Raw genomic sequence first — 24,608 nt, 5'->3', positions numbered from 1 at the left:
TGCACTGTGTAAAGCTTTTTTAGTTATGTGCTATTTTTCAATATAACTGTTAGGGAGACTGTATCCTGGACCATGTAATCTCCCTGTCCCTCATTTGATTATATAGTAATCCTGCATAGAACAACAGTCTTGTTTGAAAGTTAGATGCTTTGTTGTGGATTGATTCAAAGTGTGCCCAAGGGCTGCTGAAAATGTATGACACTGTGCTATATTAAACAGAATGAAAGGAGCAGCTGACCTATTAAGGTCACAATCTGTGTTTTAAGCATTTGTAAAAGTAGGACAAGATCTCAAACATGCTTAAATTATGGCTCTGCAATGGGCCTTCATAAACCAATTAGAATACAGCTATTCTTTCATATCTCCAGTTGAATTTCTTACCTGGTGGTCCCTGCACCGCACCACTGCAGGACAAACCTGTTCAGATCCCAACTATGTTCATAAGGAGTGGCTAATGGATGACACGGAAATAAGACACAGACAACTTTGGAAAGCCTTTATTTTCACTCAAAGCAGGTGCATCTGATAACCAAAACCTACCTCGGAAACGTTCCCGTAGTCAGTTAGGACACCTGTCTCATTGTCCAGGTCACACATGCTACAAAACAGCTCTAGTAAGTGGATTTGTGGACACTGACCCTCAGGACATTGGTCTGAGCCCACAAAACCTACAGGCAGAAAATCATGTACAGACATTGGAAGATTTCCTGACATGTGCGTGTCTCGGTGAGTAATTTAAGCACATAATACACACACAGCAATTTGAACCTTGTTGTAACCCTTACAAGAAGTTGTAGGAGCGGAAAGTCTCAGTAAAACTGTATGCTCAAATGGTTTTTTCATAATTAATTGATGATATTAGTGACAAAAAGGGACAGAGGCAGATAAAGCCATTAATACCACAATTTGATTAAGTGGTGAAGCCAGGATTGGAATTCATGTCTACTTGTTCCATAGCGTTGTTTAGCCAGTGGAGACTTTATGGGCCATATTCCATAGAGGTCTACCTAAGGAGTCCAGATTTGGAATAAAAAACCCTTGATGATTATCTGCAGCAAACGAACCTGGGACCTGTTGGCATTCTAGATGGTCCTTTTATAGCAGCGCCTTAGGAGTCATTTGTGATAATCACCAAGGCTACCTCACCAATTTCTCAAGTCTGCTTTAGATATTATGGGAGGTGCTTGGGTAGGAAGCAATGTAAAGATATACAAGAAAGAACAAATCTATGTGAGCCACCTTCCTGAAGGGCCCCTTAGTGTGCTAAGTGAATTTGCATTTTCTCGGTCTGCATGAAGGATCCATGCCTCAGCAGGGAAATTACTCACTGTGGAAGGGCACAACACAGCTATGCCCCTGAGAGTTATCCCTGACTGAAGGATATCAAACACCCGGTGTGGACAACAGTAGATCTTTTGGCACTCAAGTGCCAGTGATGCACACTTTACTTCAGTCAGGAGCATCAATGTTCCTTGACTTTACAACTACCACACACCGAGGCTGCACTACAGCGACCACATTTGCGATCAAGTGCTGAAAGTGATGCATACTTTGATTGCGACAGCAGCCACAATGTGACTTGAAACTGCAGATACCTACTGCCTGATCTGGCGACCATTTTGGTGCTAAAGTGCTAAAGGTGGTGTGTACTTGCTTCTGACTACCCCAGCGAGTACATTTATGAAAGCATCAGTCCTTTTATCTACACAAGAGTGTCAATCTATGCTATGCTGTTCTTTAATACATTTGCAACTCTATCTTCCATCTTTTTATTAACTTAATTAGTAATTGTTGTTTAATGTTGTGTATCAGATCCATAGCCTCGTGCAGGCGGAGTAAGCAGGAACTTCTCTATCACTCCCTTAGTCTTACCACTGCCTGCGCGGTTATTGCCGCAACACAGTAAAGTTGCACCTTTACGCAAACGGGCTAGGAGGAATGGGACACTTTTGGAATCAAAACAAAACTCTGATTTACACAAATAGACCTAAAGTCTGCTTTTCACAAACTAACAAGAAAAAACATTGAAAAGCAACATGAATAAAAAAGAAGAAACAAGTACAAGAGTTGTATGACAGACTTAAAAAATATATAAATGACAGACAGGCAGCCTGTTCGTTGTTAAAACACCCCGTCTCTGTAACCCCTGTAATGAATCCTGGTGTGCACGAGCCTTAAAGGTGAAAAGGTGAGCATGAGTTTCCTCCATCGGAGAATGGAAACGGAAACGTGACGGTGGTCCGGGGACAGTAGAAGCTGTGTGCAGACAGTTCTGCGGTGGCGCTGTGCAGTAGGACACATGTAAATGACTATGCAATATAGAGAAGGTAAGTCCTTCTCATCTGGTTTTGGCTTGGCCTCCTGCACACGTCAAGCAATACATTTTCTCTCTTGGAGATCTAGGGTAACCTCTGATCTCTTCGTAGGGAGGCAAGAGACACATCTCTCTGAAACAAGAGCACTTCTTGCCCTCTCCACTAGGGGCAATGTCACTCAGGTCAGTAGTAGTCGATCTTTTTGTCGCTCCGTCCGGGGTCCTCTCTGCGAGGCTTGTTCTCCTGCACCAGGTCCATGTCTTCGGGGTCGTCCACCTCTCCTCCGTGATCCTCCTGAAGCAAAAGGGATCAGGGGACAGCATGAGGATCAGATGGCACAAACATGAGAGAGAGAAAGAGAGAGAGCAATACAGAGAGACCAGTGCAGAGAAAAGGGGCGGTAACAGTGGGTGGATACGAAAAGGAGAAAGAACATAAAAATAAGGAGGAGGAAAAAAAAAAGGAGGAAAGCGATATCTAAGTGAGAAAGGCGTTTTTATATTAGATGAAGCAGAGAAAGAGGGAAGGAGATGTAAGAACACAGGACGGGACAGGTGAGTTAGACCGAGGAGAGTGAAGCGAAGGTGCAAGCAAGATTAGAGTTTATGAATAGGGGAGATTAAAGGTACTCAGAAAAAAGAGGAGAGATATAGTCGAATTTAAGCCAGATACGTTAAAATAGGAAGATGATAAAGGAAAAGAGACAAGAACGGAGAGGAAGGTAGAAGGAGAGACAAATAAATGCATGCATTGGAGGAAAAGGCATCTGAATTAGTACACGAACTTGCATTTTCTTTACTGAATTTTGTTCCCCTTCTTTTGAGTGGAGGGGGTTGGATTATGTATACTTGAATCATATGACCAGTTATGAGTACCTATAGAGGATATCATGCAGTACATTTGTGTTTCTCCCCGTTAAGCTGATACTAGTCATACTGGGTGAACTGATCTGTCCAAACTGTGAACATTGGTCAGAACGGGGTGAGTGGGTGCTTGGGGTGTGCGTGGGGGCGGCAGGAGTACTATCGGAGATGCAGCATGTCTCGAAAATTGAGAGAGAGAGAAAGGTGTTGCGAGAATGGGATCTGGGCTGAGCTCTGCTGGTCTCAACATGGTGAAAAGGGGTAAATGGACCACTAGATTTAAGGAAATTAGGACAGTCCCCTCTTAGGACTTAGGAAACTGCTGTTTTGATTCAATATCGATATTCACATAGGGTATAATTTTTATCTTTAAGAAACAAGGTATTATATGGAAATCTATTATTTAGGTTATCTGCATCTTGTAACACAACATATTCACTAATTGCTAGGATTTGCAAGATGTCCCTGTTGTGGGGTAGTCCCATACGGATGCTTCTTTGGAAGGGTGGGTGGCCTTGTGACATTCCTCTAAACTTCTCTTTGGTTTCATGGGTCATGTCATTGGTGTTGCCCCTTCTGAGTTAGGGATGTGTTTTTGGTAAGATCTGGCTTTTGATGTGTGTGCATAAGTGATACTTCCTAGTGATGAGGTTTCTTTCATATGTCTATTTTTTTTTTTAAGCTTTCCTCGGTTCTTTCATAGGCCGCTCACAAGTCAGTCTTGTCAATGCCAAGAAGGAGCCATGAATCACATTGGGCACAATTAGCAAATCCTTTGAAGGATGTGGATCTCTTCCTGTAGAAACATTCTGAAGTAACCCATAAAAGATATCTGGACAACTGAATTGAATAAATAGCAGTACTCTGGATCAGTGGCTGCAGTGCCAGGCAACGGTTAGTGCGCAGTGAGACTGCTAGCGGGGTGCTTCGTGACAGGTGATCATGCTATCTGGACCATGTCATGGCATAGTGACGTCTCGATCATAGCCTTGTTAGGATCCCGAAAAGGCTCAGGGGCATTCTAAAGACTTTTCTGTGAACAATAGATCTTAGCAAGGAGATGGCTTGTTTGCTTGCTATTCAGAGCCATAGTTTATCCATAGCTGGGACGACAGTGGGAGACGTTGTGTGCTACCCAGACCTTTGTTTCAATATGCTTAGTGCAATTTACAGATTCCCTTGGCAGCTTGGAGGGTGCCTTTATGGTAGGTTTGTTGTCATTGACTTAAGTAGAGGTCGAGTCTTTCTGTCTAGTTTTATTAATACTAATTGTAGACCATCAATTACTTTTTTGTGAGCTACTGTAGATTATGTTGAGATAGTTCAGGCATGTTAAGATCACTGATCTAGCCAGTTCTATTCTGAGGTTCTTTGAAAGTAGTGGTTGGCCTATAAGGAGTAACAGTAGTATAAGGAGTAACGGTAGTGGAACTAAGTCCTTTGGAACACTGTTTTTATTTGAGGTTACACTGAAAATTGGTATACTCGAGCATTACACCTATATTTCTTGTGGTGTGTTGGGTGTATCCCCAGGGATGTTGGGCACTTGAATGGCATCTTCCTGTCCGTTACCCAATTGTTCACTAGAATCAGATTTGGAGAAACTGAGACAAAGCAAGCTCGCCCTCTTCTACAGACATACAAAATAATGCAATTTGTGATATGGTTTTGGACTCAGGTTTCAGTGTCCAGATGGAGAAAGACCTGGCAGTCATCAGCTTACATCTGAAACTGCACATGGTGTTATTTAATTACCTGAGCCAGTCAACACACACATAATTGATGTACAGAATTGGTGATGTAGGAAGCCCGAGACACTATAAACTAATTCATCAAAAATATTTGTAAATCTACACCTGTACACATAGTAGTATGCACAAGTGTAGTTTTGCGAGTTCTGGAAATTCATAAACATTCCTAGTATACCTGCAAAGCTGCACCAGTCACAGCTTTTCAGACGCACATATGTAATTTTCAAGTGAAACTTAGTATTTCCCCAATGTTGAGTTGTATACAGAGTGCAACTATGCTTTGGCGAAAGGCAGAATTTTTGTCTCAACTTCTTTATACACAAAGAACCCCATGTATAGAACCCCACAAAGTGTGTGGGTATTCTATTTTGCTTCACAGCAGATGGGAAGTCATTCCAGCCTTTTTCTGGAGTAAATCTCAAACCATATACTTGGTGGGATTAGGCAAGGGAGAATTTTGGGGGAATTCACACATTCTGAAGATAAACCACACCTTAATCTGCCCAAACCCCATCATTTGACTGGGACTTACTACTGCGTAATTGTTCATAGTAGTGGAAGAAAAGTATGCAGTAGACCATTGCATTGTACGACCCAACCAGATTCTCAGGTTAAATGGTACTAAATGGTATTAAAGTGGGGCAGTCTCGCTTGCTTTTGTGCTCTTGCTTTAGATTGCTGCTGTGGATTGCCACTGAGAGAAGGCTCCCAGAATCCTCCATCCAAACTCTGCCTTTCTGCTCACACTTACGACAAAAAACACAGCTGGATCGGGCTGCGCGAAAATAGCAAAAGATCAAAACCACACACAGCCAGTTACAGAAGAGAACTAGATTACCCACAACCTGTCTACAGCTTGGTTATAAGGATGGGACAAAACCTTTCTGCTAAAGCATCTAAAAAAGGCAACAAGCAATCTCAATGTGCCAAAGTCTGGGGTATAACTGTGGCTGCCTCTTCACTCACTGGAGAATTTAAGCTTTTAATACCTAATAACACATACACTATCACTTATGCTTGCACTCCTCCATCCATTCATCCAACCACTGACTCATTCTTGCACTCATCCAATTACTAACCTACAAAAACACACACTCGTATTCTCAACAAACGTATGCAAGATAAATTAAAAGAATGAAAGTAGAGAAAGAAATAATATTGCACATAATTTTGGCAGGCATGTGCATACAATACAAACAGGTTCTATGTCACTGGGGAGGTCTCTCCCACCTGGTAGCCATCGTTACAACTGTTACTGTTGTTGTTGTTGTTAGAGTTGATCTCTTATGGTACTGGCATTTTATACAAGGACTGGTTATATTAGTTTTCACATGAAACCCCATCTATTATAGACCGTTGGAACCTTGTTTTCTTGCATGGTTGCTCAATCCAGTTCATCCTGTGGTTATACGATGTACTGCTGCTTATTATGTGTTTGTACCTTGAAAATTCCAATAAAGAGATTTAAAAAAATACAATACAAATAGTTATAATAAAATAAACAGAGCAGTGTCTGACCATCTTGTATGGTATTGTGCATAGTGAATTGTTTCTATTCTGATCCAAGATGGCAGACCCATTGCTTCTGAACATGGTGGTCACTTTGGATTGAGAAATAATGATGCAGTATAGGAAATACCATTTAAATATGGCTGTTGGATTTTGAAGCAATGGCTGTGTGGGATGTGGTGTAGTGTAGATTAAATACGTGTCAAATTGGTGGCCCACTAGCCACTAATTTTAACACAGTGCCATAATAGTCCACCCTCTTAGTTACATTGGCTATGTTATATGCTTTTCACAATAAATAATTAAGGCCTACTGCCAGATCAGACCTATGGCATGTTTTCCCAGTGAGCTATCCAGCCTTATACCCTTTGTCACTGCCTACAAATCAACTGTATTGAGCATAACCTTTTTCACAAGGCAACTGTTGGACACGGCCCTTACTACAGGGTCGTCCCCAGGCTTTTTGCCTTCCTCCTCCTATTTTTGCTGAATTTGTTTTTGTTGGCCTAAGGATTTTGTGCACTGCTAAAATGCTTCAGATGTCTCCTTCGAACATGGTAGAACGGTCATACACAGTTGGCATACTAAATTTACCTGTAAATCCCTAGTAACGTGGTCTTTCTGCCATTGCAGCCTGTGTGTGCAGTTTTTGAACTGCCAGTTTGACCTGCCAAAATAAACCTTTGCCAGGCCCAAACCCTCCTTTTTAAAACATATATGTAACTCTTAGGGTAGGCCCAGAACTACCCAGAGGGTAAGGTTCCGTGTGTTTAAGAAGGTGGACATGTACTTTTAAGTTTTAGATGTCTTGGTAGAGAAAGACTCCTGAATTCATTTTTCACTACTGAAAGGTGTACCTCTCCCATAGGATAACACTAAAGTTACTTTATTACATTTATTAAGTGTAACTTCCGAACTGGGAGCAGGTAGACAGTTCATGTTTGGTGTATATGGAATTGTAATGAAAAATCCTCTTGTATGGTAAAGTCGGATTTTGAATTACAATTTTGAAAATGTCACTTTTACAAAGTTGTTGAGTTTCAATGGGGTGACCCTGTATTCCTCAGAACCTGGGTGTCATTTAGTACATAAAAAACAATAGTTTCTTGGGAGCAAAGAAACTAGTATGCATACATTTACTTAATAGGTGATTATGCAGCGCATAAATTACCATAGAAAAAACACAAAAAACAAACCACACACAGCTCTGTTTAACTTATAGTCTTTCATACATTCAAATGATGATTGAGTAAATTGATTCACATGAACGTACAAGACGAATGCTCCATAAGTGCAAAGTGAGAGTGCTTGTGCAGTGCATCAAATAAAATGTATCTGTGTAATTAAACATAAAACATGTTCAAATTCAAAACAAAATCATAGCAAAATGATAATCAGAATCTCTGAGTCATTATGGTTTCAAGTCTTATATGAGAGAGCAAGGGTCATCCCTTCCCTGACGCCCACAGCACTGGAAATTCAGTACAGTCAATTTAAATAAATTGTCTGTGTTTCGACCCACCTATAACATGGTTATTAAGCAACATCAGTATGGGTCTTCATCAGGACTGAATACGGAGCAAACTGCGTGCTAAAATATATTGTATTCAGATCTTGCGTGGTTTTGAGAGAGTTAATTCACATTTTTATACTCACATGTGTGGCTCACTTGGAGTCATATTGTGGCTTTAAGGGCATTTTATTAAGCCCGGGCAAGCATCAGTTCAATGCCCGTTAAAAAAAGGCTACTAAAGCCCTTGGGATGGCTGAAATGCTCAACTGTAATGCGAGCCCTCTGGAGGGAGTGACTCCTGAAAATTGCAAAGAACAATAACATTTAGAATGCCTTTCGGAAAAATGGGGTTCATGCAGAAAAATAACCACAACAATGTAGTTGAACAGTCACCTAATGCTTAGAACGATGTGTGTTACATTAGTGGTTCATCGCATTCCTTTCCGTATAAATCTAGCAAATTGAATAGTGAAAGAAACTACTACTAGTTGGCAAATCAAAAAACTAATCCCAAAGAGGAAGGTCTAATTCAGTGTGCTGCCCATACCTTAGCGCAGCCAGTGTTTCCCAGCTCAAAGAGATTCAGTAGTGCGCACAGCATCTGTGTGCCGGTAGATAATGAAGAAGCAGCTCTGTAATGTATGCATTCACGCTTCGACTATACGTTATGTGCCACCTCCCAAGATGGCAGACATTGGTAGGTGTTCCATGCGTTATACAAGGCACAGCAATCCTGCGCTTCAGTAACTCTGTGTCAATACGGTTATGTTGGATTACAAGCGTTGTCAAAACTGGATGATGTGTATCAGTGCCCTTGCACATTGCAATATCATACGTTTTATTCAAAACAGTAAAAAATGTGTAAAGGCTGGTCTAAAACAATAATCCAGATCTTAAATTGAAAAAACTGAATTGATAGTGGTATCTCATAGGACAAGGATCCACTTTGTGCAATCAAAAGAATATATAATGAATTAAGGCGCAAAGGCTGTCAATCCATTGTGGATGTATACCTATAAAGCAAAACATATTGATTTCCATAATATGAAGTTTTCATAATGAGTCACAGAGTGCTGCCCCAGGGATTGATAATGGTGGAACCAGGCCATATGTTGAATGGGAGACACTGGACGCGCTAAGGTATGGGAAGCACACTGAATAGACCTTCCCCTTCGGGTAGAGCTTTTGGATTCAGTAACTAGTAGTATTCCTTTCACTATTCAATTTGCAAGATTTATATGACCTAGAATGCGATGAACTACTAATTTAACATGCACCGTTCTAAGCATTAGGTGAGTGTTCAACTAGGTTGCTGTGTTTTTTTTCTGTATGAAACACGTTATTTTTTAAGCTATTCTAAGTTTTATTGTTCTTTGGCAATTTTCAGGCGACCCATTATAGGTGACCAATTCAGTCTCTCCAAGAGGCCTTAGGAGACTGTTTTTCGGCCCACTTGAATTGATGGTTCCTGGACTTAATAAAATACCATTCAAGGCACAATATGACTCCAGGTGTGTCACAACTGAGAATATAAAAATGTTGAATTAATTCTCTCACAAACACACAAGGTCTGAATACATATATATTAAACACAAAGTTTGCTCCATACTCAACCCTGAAGAAGACCCATACAGATGTTGCTTAGTAACCACGCTATTGGAGGGTCCAAACATCAACGATTTATTTAAATTATAAAAAGAAGAGATATCCTCTCATATGAGACTTGAAACCATAATAACTCAGACAGGCTGATTATTATCATTTTCTTATGATTTTGTTGGGAATTTGAACAAGTTTTTTATTTACACAGTTACATTTTACTTGCTGCACTGCACAAGCACTTTCACTTTGCACTTATGAAGCATTCATTGTGTATATTGATATGAATCAATTTACTTAATCACCATTTGAACATATGAAACACTATAGGTTAAACAGACTTGTGTGTGCTTTAATTACCTTTGAGTTTTTCAATGCTAGTTTATGCCCTACAAATACAGCTATTAAGTAAATGTACTCATACTAGATTCTTTGCTCTCACAGAACTATTTTTTTAATGTACTTTTAGAAGGTTGTTAGTTGGTCTTTGTATATTCCTCCAAGAAAGACACACACCATAGACAGCTTAAGTGTCACTGAATCGGCCATCAATGGCAGAATGGGAGGGTGGAGTTAAGCACAGCCTCACTTACACCTGAATACGATGTACCCTGTCTTCACACAAAGGATTGCATACCGCTTGTAGTTAGTCTGATGCCAGAGTAGGAGAGGCAGGAAACGTGAGCACATCAAAAGGAATCCTCTAGAAGTTTTTCCCACTTCAAAGAAGGCACCAGGTATAAATATTGGCCATCAGACATCTACTCTTCAGTACATCTCTAGACCTGTGGATACAACAAACAAAGTACTGATGTGTTGCTTTGCTTCAAGAAAGACTGCCACCTGCCACTCTGCAGCCCTTCTACTCTCCTGCTCTGCTGCCTCCTACAACGCTAGCTGGGAAGGAAGTTTGGACCGGCACCTTTCATCCCAGGCTGAAGTGACTCCAAAGGTCAGCCAGTATACTTCCTTTTCTGAGCTACAGGGACATAAGCTCCAGTGGTTCCCTGCAACGACCCAGCTGACCTGCTGCTCTGACCTGCCTGAGTCCTGATGGCCTCTGTTGGAGTGAGCTCCCGGCCCCCAAGTGGTGCCCATCAGGTCCTGGGTGTCTGGTGTGGAATCAGTTGTGCTCTCCTTAAGTTTTTGGGCTCTCTGCGATCTGGTCCGTTGATGCCAAAAAATCTTGTGGCCATGCCACTCACCAACCCGAAGTTCCAGCGAACCAACTCTTCACGCTACAGCATCGAACGCTCGTGGTGACTGTCAAGGTGAAGCTCTAGACCATCTGGGACACTTGACAGGATCTTCGTGCTACAGTGACAACCGTCTGCGACACCCGGCTTACTCTTTGAGCTACTCTGAAGGTTGTCCGTGATGCTCTCCCTGCTCCTCGCAACTCCTTCTACCATGAACAGAACTTTGTACTGGACTGGGAAAGTAACTCTTTCAGTGGTACCCACCTGGTCCCTGTACCCTACCTGCACTCCATTGCAGTCCACCTGAACTTCTCACTTCCACCCTGTCTCACACGACCAGATAAATGAGAGTGGCACTTTGTGCTTTCTGATGCTATTTTCACTTAAATCTTTAAAATGCATATCTCTGGTTCTACTAATTGGATATTTGTTGTTTTGGAGTCAAAGTATTTAAAAGTTTTACTTTATTTTTCTAGATTGGTGTGGAATTTTTCTTGTGTGGCATTTTCACTTTGTTACTGTTTGCAGTGCTGCATAAATACTTTACACCTTGCCTCTAAGATAAGCCTGACTGCTCAGTGCAAACTACGAGTAGGTTGAGTACACGTTGATTTGAGGTTTGCTTGTGACTTCACTCTGACAAGGATCGTCGTTACTGCTTGAGTAGGGTTTCACTCCCCTCAACCAGTAACCCAATTTCTTACAGCAACCATCAGGCACACAGTCATGACACTACATACACATTTACAAAATTAAAGTTAACAAAACTATATACAACCCATCCTAACAGTCCATAACTAAGATTATCACAATGCAAATCTACTGCCAACGTCTGACTTGTGTTTGGAAAAATAGGCACAAACACCAAAACCTGTGTCTCTGAGTTGAGGCTTTACTACAGTGAAATAGCTATTCACTTACTAGTTTTAACATGAGATTTTCATTATAAATTAGCAAGGTCTACTTATTGTATGGTAGCTCTTCATAATAAACAGACCAGACCTATGGCATCTAAGATAATTATTCCCAATAAACTATTCAAATGCATACCCTTTATCATTAACTTGTCACCATAAGCAACTGAGCCATTCCGTATTGAGCATAAGCTTTCCTACAAGGCATCCACCAGGCATATAGTCAAAACACTACAAACGTGTACAAAGTTACATCTGGCAAAGCAATGTACAATCCCTCCAATAAGGGCCTAACAAGAAATATTGTAGTACAGATCTTCTACTTCCAGGGTTTGTCAGATGGGGTAACTAACAACAAAATCATTGTCTACCCCAGTACTCAGTGTGATTCATGTAATAAAATATCTTATGGCTTTATTATGCTGCAATAATAATTCACCATTAAAGTCCTACTGGCTTTAATGTTTGCTTTTCACAATAAATAATCAGGTGTACTACATCTGCCTTAACTATTAACTAACCTATGGCATCTGACATATGGATTACTGTACTGGGTTTAAGCTTGCCACCAAAGCTTACAGCACGATGAAAGCACTAATTTTCATCAAAACCACACAATTTCCACACAATCAATTGCTACAGTTAAGAGAATCAACGTGTGGGTGGAGCTAAAGCACCCCTCTCAGTAGTGTTTCTTAAAGCTATTCTTTTGTTGGCCATATAAGTCAGGGAAAGCTGTGCTGTCATGCCAGGCCTAAACATGTGGTTGCAATAGATGTAGTGGTATAGGTGGACTCAGAGAGCAAGGCAGTGGCGAGTAGAAGTGTTCAAAATGTGTGTATTTGCTTTTCCGTAATTATGCGAAGAGCACATCAGTCTTTTAATGTGAAATAATGTATGCTTAGAAAAAGCACCAAAAACAAAAGTACTGAGAATGAAAACCGGTTCCGTTCTGGTTGTTGTATTATTCATTCGCTCCTGCGCTATAATTCTGCCATGAACGCGACTTAGTGTAATAGTGTAACTTCCAGAAGCTCAAGTAACAGGTTGAATTAAAAAAATCACAAAATGACGCAAATTACACAAGCAGAATTGAAATTGCGTCTAAGTCTAGTGCTGAGTAAATAGTAAGAGCCCTAGGAAACGATCCATGACCATTTACTAAAAGACAGGTTAAGGATTGGTCCTTCCGTGCGGAGACGGAGTACTTATTAAAGAGAGGGACCTTCAAATCCTTTCTGACATCGCAGTGCACCTGGATGCGTGCTCCAGTATTAAGCAGGGCACTCACGCGTTCTGAAGTAAACTTAACATTGGTTAGAGTGATTACACGGCACGCTTCTTGAAATTAATCAAGATACCGAAAGGGCCCATTTTCCAGGAAGTGGGGAGGTCGTGTTGTAGCCGCTCCCTGCCTAAACTACCACGGAATTAAAACTAAGTCAAATTCGAGAAACTTCTAATCGTGTCAGTAATTAGCATATTGGTAAGCCGACCTTGGCTCACGGGAGTAGGGGGAACGTATAATGATATCCATGTTATTACTGTCAGTCAAACAGCTCGTTGTGCCTTTCTGTTGCTCCTCGCATATCCTGCCCCTCAGCGGTGTATAGTTAATTGCCGAAGGTACTCAAAGTGGCTGCATCAGCCCGTATGTGAGACTGGGCCCGGCTTATTACGGGATCTGGTACCATGCCCAGTCCGCTTGTTTTACGGCAGTTAGTGTGTGCGGCAGCTGTCGGAAGCGAGGCAGCTGCATCAGTGACTTGGTGGAGACATCTACAGTTTACGCTCTCATTAGCGCCACGCGGTGCCCGGGGGTCAGGCCGCCGCCCAATCAGATCCTTGGAAGTCGGGACATGTTCCTTCCCACTCATACTGCGAGACGCACGACTGGGTGCAAGCCAACACTTATAAGAATACTTTGTATTGCAATAAAGATTACTGTCACAGTCCCGCATCTTTCCAACGCTACTGTAAATAACTGCTGTTAAAGTTACAGAATTCAGCGAGCTCTAAAGACAGACAATGGAAAGTTGAAACACTGAACAGACCATACCAACATGATTTAACCGAATGCACGGCAAACACTGCTTGTTTCACAAAAAGTGGAATAATCTGTTAGGAGGTTTACAACTCGGCATCAACATACTTCTGCGTGTTCCCATTCACAATTCCACTATCCACTTTCGCGGGTGTACTTCTGGAAAAGTCGTATTTTTTTCTAGCTCAAAAATATTCCGAATATGGTATTGGAAGCACAGGGCAAATCTGCGTGGGAAAATGCAAATGCTCTGGTACAGTTAGTTATTAATGGTTTCTGTTTCTTCCACGAGGAAAACATTTTTCTCTAACCCTTCTCTTACACTGCCTCCAAATTTGGGGTTGTTTACTTTCCCTGTCTGTACTGAAAGGGCTTTATTATAGTCCTTGGCAGCAGTAAATCATTGACCATTTGAAGTTAAAGGGTGGCAAAGCAGTGTGTGAATGGCCACAAAATGACGTTTGTGGATTTTGGCAAACTGCCAGGATGTACCCCTACATAATTTTACAAAAAGTTTGTTTACAACTGTGCAGGTGTAAAAAGATTTACTGCTAGATATCCTTTTGTGAATATCATTTCAAACGTAAATTCACCCAAGGACACTGGCAGGCCAGCAGCCCTGCTCCCTTATATCTCCCCCCCCCCACCAAACAAAAAAACGATACAGTTCCCCTTTAGGGACCCTAAATCTCCAGCTCTGTCCTATCCTCTTCTGAGCATGCCCACAGCTTATTTTTAGGGTCGAGCCTGCGTTGCATGCACTCGCGCATGCGTATCGCAGCGAGACGCTTTAGTATTTAGAAAGGGCTCGGAGCCCTGTCAACTTCACGTCAGTGTTTTTTTATTGGTTTGTGGGCTTGCCTAATAAAATCTGCTTGCTTTCATTAGTCGAAGGCACGCATATGTCATGCCTTTTCCGGTAGCTAGCCCTCCTCGAGCGCAGCGACCAAGTACAGAAAACATGCGAGGCTCGCTGTTTTCCATCGGGCTCGTGGACTCCTTTTTCTCTAATTTACGAGCGCGATCTCGCTTGGCAGAAGTCGATCGCTTTACATAGTTAATTTCACTTTTTCGGGTTATGTACATAAATGCACTTTTGCCCGATAGGTGAAAAGTCGGGTTAGGAGTTTGCAATGCGATCAGCTCTAACATGAGCAAACGCGAGACCCGTTGCATTGTAAATGCTTGTTAAACATTATTGATACATTTTGAGTGGGACGTAGCCTAGCTGTTCAGACAAAACTGTCACTTTTTGGGGCATAGCAAGGGCTAATTGGTATCTAGTTGGCTGACTTTTCTAATACTAAAAACAAGCTAAAACGATGTAATAGAATTCATCCGGAGAATGTATAGGCAGTGAAGATTTACAGAAGCGTTTGTCTCTGCTAAAAGTTGTACTCCAACAAACTTGCCCTAAAGGCCTGGGGCCACAGATAGAACTATAAACAAGAATTTACAATGTAATGGGGCTCGCGTTTGCTCGAGTTAGAGCTATTTGCGCTGTAAATTCCTAACTGGACTTTTCTTGCCACTTAAATTGAAAATGAAAAGTAAAACAGTTGACATAAGCCAGCCAATTCAAAGCACCACAGCCACCATGAGTGTGAGCGGGACGGAGACACACAAAAGGAAAAAGAAGTTCGCTTGCAGTCAACCGGATTGGCAAACGTGCAATTATCCATGTAACAGGGTTGATGACCAAGGAGGTAACAAAATCGCACTCAGGAGGGACAAACATAAAGCATTTACCAATTATGATAAAGGAGTTTTGAAAGGCAAGCCCATGAACGAGTGATAGTGAGGGGCGTGGTTAAAAGCCCACAGATAGATTAAAGCACATCAGAGCGCTTGCGCTTGACCTAAAAATACTACACTTACAAAAATGGATATAGGCACATTTATTGTTTAGAAACATATAGACTATACTTGTGTAGAGTTTTAAAAAATGCAAGAAGAGGCAGATTGACCTATAGGAACTCTTTGGATTTTCGACTATCAGAAGCCTCTCAAAGGACAGCAGTGCTGCAATACAGTCATATATCACTGGCATCCAAGAGCCCTCCGGGTGATAAAGGGCTGCATGTGGTGCACATATGCTAAATTTGTAAACTAATTAAGTGCCAGGGCCCAAAGTTTTGATCAAATGCCCAGGGCCATCTCTACTGAAGGTCGGAGTGGCAAATACTAGAGCCCAATGGCCTTGTTTCTACCAGATGCCCTTCACTCAACCACCAGACACTGCCTACCTTTTTAACTCTCTTGCATGTTCTTTTTCATCCTTGCTTTCCCAGTTAGTAACAGTTTTCTATCTTTGTGTTCCTCCTACCTTCCCCATTTTGTGTTTTTCTCTCTCTTGCTCAAAGTCTGTTGAGAAAAATATAGGTGCAGGTCCCCAAAAATGAGTGCCTGTGGGCTCCATCGGCCATCACTGGCTATAATTAAGCACTGGGGACACAATATTTGTTGTGTTCTCTCAACAGACAGTATTGTAAACAATACTTTTAACATACACCTAGAAATGGTTTGTGTGGGGATGGAGCTTGCCGAGCCAGAAAATGGCTACTTAAGCTGAGAGCTCCGCCGTCCGAGGAGAAATTTTTCATTGTCCTGGTATCTAAAGCAGGCCAACATTCGCTATTGCTCTGTCAGCCACCGTAAAGAGACCCGGGAGACCGGAACCAAGGAATGGGCCTGCATCCTAGGCAAGCCGTGCTGGAGGAGCGGTGGTGGCCAGAGCCTGAGAGCGCAACTGCCCAACTGGAAGGAGGGTACAGGGACGGACTGCGTGAGAGGGGGGGCTCCACAGTGCCCAGCACCTGTGGTGAGGTTAGGGGAGCTTCAGCTGCTCTGGAAGACTGAAGGTTACATACGCAGCCACAGGGGACTGAGAAAATCGGAGCAGCATTGGAAGACCTATCCGTACTAGAACTCCTCAGCACGGAAAGAACCTTTGCTGTTGTGCTGCCGGGGCTTCTGAAACTGTGCATCCCCTGGCATCCTGGAGGCAATGCTACAGTAGACTGGAGAGGAGGGGTGATTTATTGTTATATACGCACAGTAGCTGTGAGTGAAGCCTGAGAAGCACTACTAGATCCTGGGGATTGATGCACCTGCATAGCTTACTGTACAGAGCGTCTGCAGAAGGCAGTGGAGAGTGAAGGAGTGAGGCAGGGGGAGCCCGGAGATCACAGGTCAGCATGCCACCATCCCCCCCAACTACACTGAAGGCACTGCATACAAAATGTGACTTTATACAGTGGCACATAAAGACCTACGCCAGTCTACTTGCACGAATGGGGAACTGGAGGTAAACCCGTGAAGGCAGTAGGGAAGTGACAGCGGCGTGGGGGCTGCTCTTAGGCCTAGACCAGGGTCTATGAACACAGCGAGGTTTAAGCCTTACCCGGTAAGCGTGTGACGGAGACCTGCAGAAGGAATGGGACAAGGGGCACCATGTGATATGCACCTACAGTGAATTTTGGTTCTGCACAGCCACAGACCGGCCCGCCGTGGGAAGAACTGATAGAATGGATGCAGACTAAGCTGCAATCTGAACAACGGAAAACCCCTAAAGCCCGGGGAAAGGGAGATGGACCTGGAGATGGAGCTGAATCTAAAGCATATATTGTTGTCCATGCAGCACAGTCTAACGAAAATTGATGGAAAAATCGATGCTTTAACCTTTTTCGATGGACTGCGTGTCTGAGCGGATTGATAAACACACAAAGCACCTGGACCTGGTGAAGCAGAGGGTATCGGAGGCAGAAGATGAACAAACCACACTGGCTTCCACACAGAAAGATAAACTTTTACTCACACTGCAAGCCAAAACTGAATACTTAGAGGCTTGATTGCGTAGAAACAATATTCGGATCGTGGGAATAGCAGAGTTAACAAGTATCGACAATATGGACCGATACGCAGAACAACTGCTCTTTGATATGCTTGGTTGCAAAACTTTTTCCACAATTTTTGTGGTGGAACGAGTGCATCACACATTGGGGCCACAACCGATACCTGGGGTCCCATCTCACCCCATCATAGCGAGACTTCTCAACTATAGGGACAGGGATGCAGGTCTCCGGAAGGCCCATTAGCTGGGAGCATGGTGTCATGAGGGGGTTGAGATAGCACTCCACCCAGAGTTTACTCAACAGGTACAGGAGGAGAGAAGGCAGTTTATCCAGGGTAAACAATGGCTACGAGAGCTCCAGATAGACTATAATACCCTTTACCCTGCACAACTGCGAGTGATGGTGGATGGGAAGGCATACCTTTTCACTGACCCCAATTTATCACACAACGGGAGGCCACCACCAAACAGAGGAAGAAGTCCCTGAGCACTGACAACCAGGATTCCAATGCGATGGATGACGTAGAGTGATACCGGACGAAAGGGGGCTCAGCGGGACGGTGGTGCTCTCCTAGTCTGTAATCGGCTGGAATGGCTGACCCTGCTAGGCCAGAAGCCTAGTGGTTGACTTGTCACTACATCCACTTAAACCCACTCAAAATCCACTCCTTGGTGGGCTAGTGGGCTTTCCAGATTGGAGGAAAACACCTCCAATCTGCCCCAGATTGGGGGGGGTGGGAGGGGTGTTGCATGAAGGAGGACTCATGTTTTTTTTTTGGGATGGGTGGGGGCTAAGCCCAATGCCTGGCCACCCATTTATGCCCCTATTAAAATCCTTGGTGTCTAGTCGGCTCTCTGTCCCTTGGGGCAGACTGGGGTAGCAATCTCCAATCTGCCCCGGGAGGGGGCATTAGCACATTGCAAGGGGGATGCTCCCCCTCTCCAAAAATAGTCCCTGGGATGTAGTTGGTGGATCATTTCTAGGGGATCCCTTTCTGCCAAAATCCTCAAGCAGGGATCCATTAGGGAAAGGTACAATTGGGAAGGGGAGATTCTCCCCTTTCCAATGATACCACTCCTGTTTGAATCAGTGCTCTGGCGCCCAAGACAGGCCCTTCGAGTACCCAAGCAGTGAAAGTGAAACTGTCACTTTCAATTGATCGTCGTTACAATTTTTTTTAAAAGAAGATGCCTTGAGCTTTTTCCCAGCAACCTGAAAATAAATTAAAAAAAACACCAGAGGAATTTCCTGCTGCAGGCACTAGGATGTGCTGGAGCCCTCCATAGCACCTGAGCACTAGTGCTATGGATGTCTCCTGTGCGTTAATAGCAACCAAGTGGTTAATAACAGATGCTACTAATATTCAATTTAGTTGCACCTATGTGACTGACTGCAAAAGGATGAAATGCTGAGTAGGCCATGACAGGATCTGAGCCTCTGGAACACAGATCTCTGCAGCGGGTGCTAAACTAACAAAGTAGGCTTACTTACTTTTGTTAGGAGATGGATGCTTGACTACCCATTCAAGTTAGGAAGAGATGGTCAGTGAGCCTGTCAGCCTCTGTACCAGCAAAGATCTGTTTTTTTACAAGGAGTAGAAAGCTATCCTCGCCACGCACACAATACATTAATCACAAAAGCATACTGTGCTCAGCTGCTCCTGCAGGGTCCACAGTATAATTTAGGTGAAGCCAAGTCAGCGGAGCCGGGCTCCAGAGGAACTGCAGCATACTCCTTAGAAGTCATGCAACTAGGCATGCAAGGGACATAGGTTTCTGATGGGCCAGACAGTTTTGTAAGCATAACTCCTGCCCTGAGGTCCCTTTCCTCAGGAATTACCTGGGCAAAACCAAGAACTGCGCCATCATGTCCGATAGAACTGGGCCGGATAGCACAATCCTTGGCTCCATCATACTCACTCGACTGTTGTCACATGATGATGCTCAGCCCCTTCCCTATACACTAACCACAATGCCTCTGACTTTAATCCCCCTAACCCTTCGCGCTTCACCCACCTCTGCTCAATCGTTTTCGACTCACTATAATAGCCACTCCTCCCCACCTCTTCCACAACTGAAATTTCCCCCAAATACTATGAAATCCCTCCGGGACTTCCTAACACCTCTTACACACAACTCATACTTGTCCCGCCTCGATTCTCTACCTTTGCCCATTTGCTCTTGACTTTCAACAATTGCAAGTTCTCCCCTACTCTATCATATTACGAAGCATTCACCCTTTCCATCCATCTTGGTCTACTTTATCCATTTGTCTCACTACCAGTACCCTCACATACAACCAACAAACCTCATTTGTCGCTATACTCTCTACCCTACGATCTAATACTCTCCCACATAACCTGGACTTCCTCTCTACCCTAATCTACCGGACCTAAAATAACTCTTCGCACACACTGACAGCCCTTCCAGAATACCATTCCCTTACCCACTCTCCACAGCTCCCAATGTCTTATTTCATACAAACCACTTTCCCCAGTCCATGCTTCTTCTCCCTCACCACACTGACAGCTCTCATGCAACGGCACACAACCCCTACAACAAACAATATATTACTTCACAAACTAATACCAGGAATGCCACTGCTGATAACCATTCACCAACAGCAAATGATTATCACATCACACCATATCATCTTTCTCTGCAGACCTTAGAACACAAGCTGGATAACCTCACCTCAACACTCCCCCAACTTCATATCACCATTTCCCACCTAAACTCTAGGCTATATACTGCATTTGACTCTCTGTTGCCCTGGCAAAAGCACAGTACCCTAGATACTCAATACGAAGGAGCAGTAACCTCCCTTGCCCCATGAGATTCACCCCCTACCTCTCCCAAGCCGATACTTTAACCCTACTGGCAAGCTATAACATCCCAACATTATCACCCCACTCTACTGTCAATACCCACAGACAACTCAAACCTACACCAAATTCCAATTATTTCCCTGACTGATCCAAACACCAGTCTCCCCCCAAAGAAGGCAATGCTCAACAGAAATATCATCTCTATTACTACCCAAACCCCAGACTCTCCTTCCACCAAATCATACACATTGGTTCTATGTTGCATGTTTTATACCTGCAGATCAGAAATGAAACACTACGTGAAACAAGACCTACTAATTCTCAGAGACCTGGTTCAATGGCACATTCTATACCATACTTGACCTTCTTTTAACTCCAAACTATTCCATCATAAGAAATGACTGAGTAGGTGGAGTTGGGGCAGGCATAGCTGCAATCTTCAGAGATGTCCTACACTGCAAGGGAATTCCTAACTCCCCATTCAGACTTAAAAACAACTATCACCCAGCAGGTAACATCTCAGCCTTTATTTAGGAATACATTGATTGTACAAGTGGCAGGTCAAAACCAATCAACCAAGTGATCCTTCTAGGTGATTTTGATCTTCACTAGAGCAACACAGACTATTCTTCAATCAACCAGCTTGCCACTTTCCACTACACAAGTGAACTTGTACAACACAAACATAAACCAATGCATAAAAAAAGACTCCTTACAATAGACCGGACAGACCATTTTTTGTTCTTTCCTTTACAATACTCTCCCACCATGGCCAGAGGCCAACCAAAAGGAGTGATATCCTGTTTTTTTTTACACTAGGAACATCAGTATCAGCACACTCAGCAAATCTGCAATGAAGGTACTCCCCCACCTTAGTCCTGACTCACATGTCAATGTCTCCACTGTCTACTGCTTCGACAATCTCTCTGTTTTGCTTGACAAGAACGTCCCACTCCAAAGCAGAAAGAAACGAGTAACACCATCTGTTGTGTTGATTTAGTTGACTATAATGTTGCTCTATCTGCAATAGGAATCTAGGCCATGTTTAGGGTTTACATGACTACTGACCAGTCTCTTAGTTCAGTATTGGCATTGCCCTTGCAGGCGAGCTATTAATGTTTCTAAAAACTATCCCATTTAATGAATATCTGGCTATGGAGTGATATAATCTGAAGTACTAAGATGAAACACTTCTGCATGTTAAAGAAATATACTTTTTTTTAATTTTGAAGAGACTGTATCATATTTTACATTATGTTTGTTGCGAAATGAGCATGCCAAACGTTTTAAGGCCTGGGTCTTGCTTGGACTCTTAAAGCAAAGCCTGACCCTTGGCTCGCATCTGGCTCAGCTCACCTTATTAATTTGCAGATGCACCCACTTCGATTTGCAACTTGGGCTTAGTACATGGGGCCATTAGTCACTTAATAAAATGACTTGAAAAAGGCACATACTGGAAACATGGAGCCCTGCCTACATGCACCAGTTTGAAAGTCCTACTATCAAGCTCCTCATAGCAGACACAAAGAAGAGCACATGCAGTGAAAATACTATTAAAATAAGTTATTCCTAGTTGGGGACCCCAGGCCATTGTGTTGTATGTGACCATAGTCATGGGTTCCCAAGGAGTACTACCATGCCCAGATGGGATGGGCAGGGGCACAGTTTTAGAGGAGTGTTTGGTGAAAGACACCCTCTAAATGCATTCTAGAATTGGTGGTGAACCGGGGACCCTAAGCCAGTTTTGCTGTGTCTATGTCAGTTTTTCTCATTGTTCTAATTTCGCTAAGAGCTTTTAACTTTTTAATTTTTTGTGGAGCACAAACTTAAATGTATATAGTGACAGGTTTATCAAAACAATAGTAAATCTGCACCCATGTAAATACTCTTAGATTGGGTGCAAGTTTACTATTTGTTGGAATCCACAAGCATTGGTAGTAGTAAGCTAGGAAAGTTGAGTCAGTCTCAGGTTTCCAGGCATACCACTGGCAGTCAAACACCTAACAGGTGATGGGAAGAATGCTTGCAAATAGTCTAATCAGTGGCAATCACTCGGGCTTGCATTTCAACTCATTGTTTTTTTCCCCACTATGCCACTCTAAACACAGGACCAAAAATGCCAATCAATACTGACATTTGTTCGTAAGGAAACCGTTCATCCTGCAACTTGGTCTTCCCACCCCTCCACCCTGCAGACCACTGCTTTTTTAGTTGGAAATTTGAGATTCACACCCCCAGAACCACACTGACTAAGCCACACCCCTTCACCTACCTTCTCTTATATATATTGTGTGCCTTTTTAACAACTGAAAGGAGCAAATATTCCCATGTTTTGAGCCGCCAATTTGTGTCTTTTGAAATTATTGTAACAAGCAACTATTTGCAACTTTGTTTTTTTTGTAATGAAACTGGTCTCATCGTAAAGGGCTCTAACACCTTGGAGGGAGAAAGGGAAGAAAGGGAAGGAAGGGAGGGAAGAGAAGGAAGGGCAGGGAGAGGTGGGAGAGAAGGAAGGGTAGGGAGGAAAGGAGGAAGGAAGGAAGGAATGAAAGAGGAGGAAGGACTCTTTACACGTGCTTCAGTTGTGTTAATCTGCTAACGAAGAACAAGATGAACTCAGGGCCAGCTTTTGGCATGGGCGCCCTGCAACCAGACACCTAGATTTAGAGGGGTGCACAAGAAGGTGACCTTTCAAACTGCCTCAAATAATGGTTTCAGTCCAGGCCACCAATTCCATTCATTAACTCCAGGCTGGCTATATAATCTTATTTTCTTTATTTTCCTTAACCATCATCTTATTCCCTTTCTCCAAATCCCCATTCCTTCTCACACTCTCTCTCTCTCTCTCTCTCTCTCTCTCTCTCTCTCTCTCTCTCTCTCTCTCTCTCTCTCTCACCCTCGCGCTCCTCACCTGTGGACTCTCATCTTTACTTTAGCAACAGAGATGATTCAGGCGAGAGGACACAGGGGCACATGTGAGCTAACAAGCTGGTCACTGCTCTGAAGCATTCTAACACAACCTGACCTGTAACAACAAACCAACCTGCCACTAACATCATGGTAGTAAGAGACGGGGTGGAGGAGGAGAATCTGGAGGTTTACCAAATTTACCTTCGCCCGGGACGCTGTCTGAGGAAAGGCTGGCCCTGGGTTCACTCACAAATATAGGTGCGTGAGCCTCTAAAGCTTGAGCCAGGCTCAAGCCTGAAGCCTGGCTCTGGCTCAGCTTGAGGTCCTGATGGAACCTGGAGCCAATACTATCCAAGCTTTCATGTGGCTACTGCCGGCCTCTCAGTCAGAGCTGCCAACTTTGGAAATATGGAGCCAGGTTTGAAACTCGGTGTTGGGTCCACATCCTGGTGCTAATGTAAAGCACTTTAAGTTTGATTTATATAAAAAATACAGAGAGGTAAAAACAAACCTTAACATAAGAAAAGACAAATAGATGCCTATTTGGTGCCGGATTTGCCGAAAGTGAATCCAGAAAACCTAAACAAATCTCGGCTTCTCCACCTAAATTGTGTGGCAAATATTTTATTTCACAAAACTCTTTTTCTTCATCATCGCATATGAACACACTTTGAAATATGTATGTTCTGAATACCAGTTGTACAAAAATCTATTGTGTTTGATCATTATACTATAAAGGTGCTCTATAATAATCTGGGCCCCAAAAAGGTTTTTACCTGATGTTAGAAATGGAGTCTCTAGTTGGCAGTCGGTTTGCACCCTGTCTAAGTAGGGACCCTCACTCTAGTCAGGATAAGGGAGATACCTGCTCAGATAACCCCTGGTCACCCCCTTGGTAGCCTGGCATGAGCAGTCAGGCTTATCTCAGAAGCAATGTGTAAAGCATTTGCACATAACACACAGTAATAAGTGAAAACACTCCAAAAGGACACCACACCAGTTTTAGAAAAATAGCCAATATTTATCTATATAAAACAAGACCAAATACGATAAAAATCCGACATACAGTAAACAAAATATGAATTCTGCACGATTTACTCAAAACTACAGTTCCTTGAAGTCGATAGCTCCACCTGGGGCTATCACGGCGTCGTGATCAGGAAAGCCATCAGTTCAGGCCGGCCGCGGCGTTGTGGAACAGCTACGGTGTCGGGAAGACCTGTAAACAGTACCTTGGATTTGCAGGGCGTTGTGATCCTCGCAGTGAGCTCCAAAGAGCTGCGTCAGTGACGTCGTGGTGTCGGTTCCAG

At 43.1% G+C, this 24,608-nt stretch overlaps 1 protein-coding gene across 1 annotated transcript in view; it reads right to left on the bottom strand.

Annotated features, from left to right (window-relative positions):
• Positions 1-481: 481 nt before the first annotated feature.
• LOC138301022 (Golgi integral membrane protein 4-like) overlaps positions 482-24,608 on the bottom strand; it is a 208,863-nt gene continuing 184,736 nt past the window's right edge. The window contains exon 14 of the mRNA XM_069241045.1: positions 482-2,609. Coding sequence (XP_069097146.1) covers positions 2,499-2,609 — 111 coding nt within the window. The 3' untranslated portion in view covers positions 482-2,498. The remainder of the gene's footprint in view (positions 2,610-24,608) is intronic.

The sequence above is a fragment of the Pleurodeles waltl genome, chromosome 6 (genome assembly GCF_031143425.1).
Source record: "Pleurodeles waltl isolate 20211129_DDA chromosome 6, aPleWal1.hap1.20221129, whole genome shotgun sequence".
Taxonomy (NCBI): Eukaryota; Metazoa; Chordata; class Amphibia; order Caudata; family Salamandridae; genus Pleurodeles; species Pleurodeles waltl.
The sequence above is the reverse complement of the archived record's forward strand: the minus strand, read 5'-3'. Positions and strand labels throughout refer to the sequence as shown.